This window comes from Dermacentor albipictus, chromosome 1 (genome assembly GCF_038994185.2).
Source record: "Dermacentor albipictus isolate Rhodes 1998 colony chromosome 1, USDA_Dalb.pri_finalv2, whole genome shotgun sequence".
NCBI classification, from domain to species: Eukaryota; Metazoa; Arthropoda; class Arachnida; order Ixodida; family Ixodidae; genus Dermacentor; species Dermacentor albipictus.
Window position 1 is genome coordinate 486383784 of NC_091821.1, and position 6066 is coordinate 486389849.

General features: G+C 43.8%; 1 protein-coding gene across 2 annotated transcripts; it reads right to left on the reverse strand.

The window, feature by feature from the left end:
* Positions 1-446: 446 nt before the first annotated feature.
* LOC135912148 (cuticle protein 10.9-like) lies at positions 447-4595 on the reverse strand. 2 transcript variants are annotated; one of them, XM_065444541.1, is made up of 3 exons: positions 4373-4595; positions 1853-1903; positions 447-1295 (listed from the first exon to the last, which is right to left on the reverse strand). In XM_065444541.1, the coding sequence occupies exons 1-3, from the start codon at positions 4424-4426 to the stop codon at positions 954-956; spliced, it is 447 nt and encodes a 148-aa protein (XP_065300613.1). In that variant the 5' UTR covers positions 4427-4595; the 3' UTR covers positions 447-953. The 2 variants fall into 2 exon arrangements, with proteins under 2 accessions (XP_065300613.1, XP_065300608.1); XM_065444536.1 differs by having other exon boundaries at positions 447-1298; positions 4373-4581.
* Between the last annotated feature and the right edge of the window lie 1471 nt (positions 4596-6066).

Genomic DNA, 6066 nt, shown 5'->3' on the forward strand with positions numbered 1-6066 from the left:
GCCTGTTCCGTTTAAAGTGCAGTTGCTTTATGTCGTTTAATGCTACCGGTTCTAAATTCATAGATGTTCCAAGTTCTTGATTATGAAAGTGCAGATTTCGCTCAGCTCGGTTGCGGAAAAAAATTGCGAACTCTGATGTGATGTGATGAAGACGTTATTATTTGAAGTTTGTGCTAATTTGGTCAAAGCATGCCCCAGTCACCTCTGAATTGTTCAGATAAGGAATTGTACGTTTCCTATGCCCACAGCGCATTGAAAAATATTATGTACAGCGCAATTTAGACACCCCGTATAAAATCAATTACAGCAGGAAGGCTTACATTGAAATTAGTGTAATAAATCCTCCTGGGCAGAAAGTGTCAAAGATTACCGGTCTGTGGAAGGTGAACATTAGGTCAACCGACGTTTCTGCGTTATTTCCGGTAAACACAACGCCTGACACTCTCTAACGAAGCGCCAAAATTGTATATTTCATGCAGTTTATTTGCACAATAATAACATTCACAAGGACAACTGCACATCAACATAACACACACGGTCTTAACAAAGCAAATGGCACCGCAAGAGCCGCGAGATCCTCACACCAGATTTGCAAGCAAGTCAACGCAGATCTTTCCCTCGGGAATACAGAGAGCAGATATATATATAAAAATACAAATAAACAAAAGGCTAATGCAGCATCTGCAGTGGAGCATACTGAACTAGAAAAGATTTGAACTTCACAAATGCACTTAGACAAAGCAGCTTAGATATAAGCGAAGAGCAAGCGTGTCGCATAAGCATGTGACTTGCAACTAAAATGCCTTCAACCCGACAATTCAATCTCATAAACACTGGAGCCGTTCGCCCTAACACATTCACCGGCGGGACTACGCTAGCCAAAGGTAATCGCTCTCTTTTGGCAAGAAATTTGTTGCTATACGGTATTTTTCTAAGCAAAGTTCACAACGTTCTTAGATCGACCACGGTAACTGGATTCCGCCGGCTCCGACTGGCTTTGGCGCAAATGCTGGCACAGGTGCGGACGCCGACTTAGCGAAGGGGACGGCAATCGGGTTGGCGTTGAAGACGGCGTCACCCGTTCGGCCGGGTGCAGTTCCTGGTTCATTGGTGTCCACGGTGGCGCGGTAGCCGTTCAGGTCAGCCACGTATTCGACGCGTCTGAACAGGCCTCCGGCATCCTTGTAGCCGTACGAGCCTTTCTTGGCGTTGCTGGCATCACCCGACTCTTTGTGGTAGAGCTGCGTGCCGTACTCGTCCACATTCTCGAAGCCAAACGTGTACGGCTGTGGAGGCTGCTATTTGGCCGCAGACACGTGTAAGAGTAAATGAAAAAGTTGTGTATTGCAATACAAGAGAAATGAACGCGACACAGCTGACCGGCGTCAAACGGAAAGCAAATAGTTCGTGAAATATTACGTAAACACTAACTAAAAGAAAAAAAGCAGAATTAATCGGCAACAAGCATCCACTAAGAAATTGGTTAAGCATGACGCAAAGAAATTTCACTAGGGTTTGTTAAGCTCTAATACAATTTGCTTGAGAGATGTATGAGTTTATGATTTGTATGCGTATTTATACGATGAAAAAATCAATAAGCATGCTTTCAAAAAATGCTACTTTAATGAAGGTTAGAAGAAGGTAGAAGCCGATCTTAAAAGGTGCCCTCACATATTTCAGGGGCGCTGGCTGAATCTACAACATACCTCTTAGAATCGCTGATGAAGAATGCAAGTATAACATTGAGAAGCTTCTCAGGTTGTTCCTTCCTGCTAAGCTAAAGCGTGAAGACGTAGCATGCGTCCCGAGCAATGGCTATACACCGTTTGCTCCAACCTAGAGTAGTACTTACGTCGAGCGGATCTTGAGCGCAGGCACAGACGATGAGACAGAACAGTAGCAGCTGGAAGAAATGAAAAGCCAGTTACGCGCATGTCAAATTTTAAGCATGTGGTACCTAGACTAACTTAACTGCGGTCACATGGAATTTAATCATAGATGTAAATATATATATATATATATATATATATATATATATATATATATATATATATATATATATATATATATATATATATATATATATATATATATATATATATATATGATTTATTAATATAAAAGCAGGACTATATAACGTGAGGCCGGATAATCTCACTGCGATTTTTTTCATTAGTTGAGGTGTATCATTGACACCGTACCACCATGAATTAGGATATAAAGGATTCGTTATTTTGTTATTTGAACAACAGATTTCATTGTATATTCCTTTTTTGAGTGTTTTAGAATTATGCAAACTTCTCTAGAGACTGTATTAGTGGACATAAGAGGAAAAGAACGGGAAGAGTGTGTGTGCCTTATTTTGGGACCTTTGAACATGTAAGCTTCTCACCAGTATTAGTAAATGAAAAAGTAAGTTTGTTGTAATCTAACATCCGTCGATATCAGTAAAATTCGAAGCTGGTAGTATGAGCATTTGGTTGATCCAATGGATTTAGAAGGCTGTAGTACACGACCCTGAAATCACAAGCCCAGTTATTTAATCCTGCTGCATAAAAGCATTGCTTCATCTTTTCTGCCTTTTACTGAAAGTGAGCGTAATTTCGAGTAAAATTCAGATAACCAGCGATGTTTCAATGATGACACAATCATTAACGTATAGCTGTAGGTTTAGCCGAGTGTCATTATTTACATTTACAGCAACACTAATGTAGATACGAAATAAGGGCAGGACTGAAAGGGATTCTTGAGGTCTGCTTGCCCGAAGTCACCGGGAGTGAGCTTGGTTTAACTGATTGCAGACCAACAAACTGAGGCCGTAAATGTGGGTAGTTCGTCTGAGAAACAAGAGACCAGTGAATTGTTCCTAATTGTTACCTTGAGTTTGGAAACGAGCCAGCTGTAGCAGACTGTATCAAAGGCATTTGTATAAGTGGCAAAGATTGTCATGAAAATTCAGAGCAGAAGTGGCGTCATGCGAGAATCCAATTAATTGAATATTCCTTCGATAACGTGCCCTAAGCCATGCTGCTGCCGCGATAATATTTTGTTGTCATTAAGGTACTGGATGAAGTGCCTAGATATAATGTGTTTCATGAGCCTGCAACAAGTACATAATGACGAAATCCGTCTATAGTTCGTGTTCAGAAGCCTGTTGCCAATCTTCTACATTGGAACAAGATTTGCTAGCTTCCACATGAGAGGGATTGTCGATAACTCGAGTATTTTTAGAGATAATAAACAGGCAGCGAAAGCATCATATTATGTGTCGCTTTAGAAACATGCAGGAATACCGTCTGGTTTTAGCGCTCGTAGTTGCGTCAGTATTGAGGAGAAGGTTTTGAACACCAGCAAGCGTAACCTGTACACAAGGAATAACGCGAAGGGAGATAAAACTGCAGCAATCTGCATTAGTGTCATCATCAGTACAAAATACGGCCCCGAAGCAGTTCTTGAGATCCTGCTAGATGACTGAGTGCTCCCAGCATAGCTGGCCGTTTGCGATCAAATAAGAGGAGGGTTACTATTTGCATGACAAAACATTGACTGGTTTTCCTTCATGTCTGTTTTTAAAGGCCTATTGTAGAAGTAGTCAGGATCATGTAATTTTTCAGTCCTGGCTTGAGAGAGCTGAGTAGCGAGTCTCGGATTTGATTACCTCGTGTTTTACATAGACTTTTGACACGCCGTTTGAGTAGAATCCTTTGCCTGTAATACCACGGACGCTTGAAGTTCCATTGCAGACTTTACTGTAGGTAACTTATTTAGCTTAGCTAACTTGACGTACGTAACTTAAGATGATATTAACACTAAAGAGTCGTGCTATGCAAGCAATGGACTAATAAATTAACTACAAGATCTACCAGCGTACATTCTCCAGGTCCGTCGGCGAGGTGCGCGGCGAGCAGCCCGCGCATGCTTAAAGATAGAATGTTCACTGCCACTAATTTAACCATGCCTAAAGAGGTGAGAAACGCCTACAGCGGTTGGTCCGTAAGGACCATGTACATAATAAGGGGCAGCTATCTCGGAACATATTTTTAGACTGCATGCTCGTTCAGAGCACGTATACGACAAATACGGCCCTGCTGGCTTACTCATCCTCCTACTAGTCCGGCATTATCCTTTGTAGTGCTCGCGGTGCCACATTATCGCCGACTGTCGTCGTTCAACGTGCCCTGTAGGCACCCGTAATGAGACCGCCGCTGTATACAGTTTGACAAGTCTCGTTGCATCACTTTTAGAGGTTTCGTCGCCTTAGCTGCATCGTCCACTCGTCGCCGCACTGAAGGAGAACTACGCGCCACCTGCTCGTTCCACGGGATCGCAAGGCACCCGCGTTCGCATGCATGCACGCAGAAACTCGGCTCACCTTGGCGAAAAATGCAGCGGCGGCGGCGTGGCTGGACTGTGTTGCGGCGGTCATTTCTGCAGCGTGGTCGTTGTCGGTTGCTCTCTTCCGGCGTGCCTCAACGTCGCGCAATGCGGTGCGATGTGTGTGTGCGTGTGTGCGCCTCTGGCCGACGCTTTTATACGCTGCAGGCTTCTTCAGGCACGCCGCGTCCGTTTGTCGGCGTCGTCCCACTTCCAGAAGAGAGCGGTGCGCTTTACTTTCTTTTCGCCCCGCTGCCATTCTTTTCCCCGCTTTCCGACGGGGTGAAAGCTTTGATTTTTCATTCTTGCTTCCGTCGCCTCACAGGCCTCCCTACCGTTACCTTCGCCCTCCGGAACTCCTTGTCATTTCTTTACTCCGTTTTCGTTTAGTGGTTCTTCAATTTACATTCTTCCGCGTGGAAAGCGAGAACGCCCAAGGCCCACAATGCCGAGATGCGCTCCAGAATGAAGAGTAACACTTCGACTGAGAAAAGGGAGATGTGGGTTTACGTACTCGTCATCTATTCTTCTCCTCGTCGTCATCGACGCGACAGTCAGAGGTCGTGTGACGGCAACACTGCGCTATGCGACGCCTATTGTGCCAGAATGGCGTGCTCCAGAATTGCGCCCATTGCTCTTAGCGGCCACAGAACGGATAGCAAGCGTTGACCGTTGCGTAAAAGTAAGTCGTGATCGTTGTCACTCTGCACTTGTAATAACATAGAAAAGCATCAATTTATCATAGGCGTTAAATTAAGTGGGACTGCCGTTGTAGTACAGGGCATAGATATGCGAAATATTGCAACAGGTTTCATCAGTGGGCGTCTCGTCTGTTTTGCCACGCAGATTAAAAAATGAGTTATAGAGGTTCCTAACTTCTTGCGACAGCTGGCTAAATGTTACGAAGGCTGCTTGAGCACTAAAGGGACTAAAATTCCGTTTGCGCAATGATATAGCAAATGCTGTTTCCGCAATTCCTGGGAGCGGCTGTTCACGCCAGTTGAAGGGATCATTTGCCAAACACAATGTGCCAAGTATTTATTTATTTATTTATTTATTTACTTCAGATACTCTCAAATCCATAATGAATTTACACAGAGAAGTGGAAGTAAAACATGCCCAAAATGGCACTTTTGAATGAAGTATTGTGCACGTTGCTAGTGAACGAGGCGGGAAGGTGATTCCATTCACAAGGCCTGTTCGGCACGAGCAAATAGAAGTACATGTTGGTTTCGTAGACTGGCACTTCAACTTTCAGGTGATGGCCGACATGAGATGAAACGTAGCAGGGGGGAGAGAACGAGGTGCAATTCAGCTCTGGGTTGGGGAAGATCTTCTGAAAAGATATAAGCAGGCTAGTTCTCGACTACCGGATAGAATAGGGAGAAGATAATTTTTTGCTCAGTATTACTGGCGGCACGCAAATATTTCGCAACAATGTGCCGAACTGAATGGCTCTGGATGCCTTCCAGTGTGGATACAAGTGCAGGCAAGTCAGGGTCGCCGAATTAAGAAGAGTATTGGAGTTTTTACCCTTATATTGCTTTATAAATAAGTAGTTTTAAGCAAACAGGCGCTAAATAAGTTCGACGGAAAGCACCCAGAATGCGGTTAGTATTGTTATTCCATGTCAAATTGTTATCGATGTGAAAACGAATTTACTTAATAAATAATTATTTGACAGAGGATCGG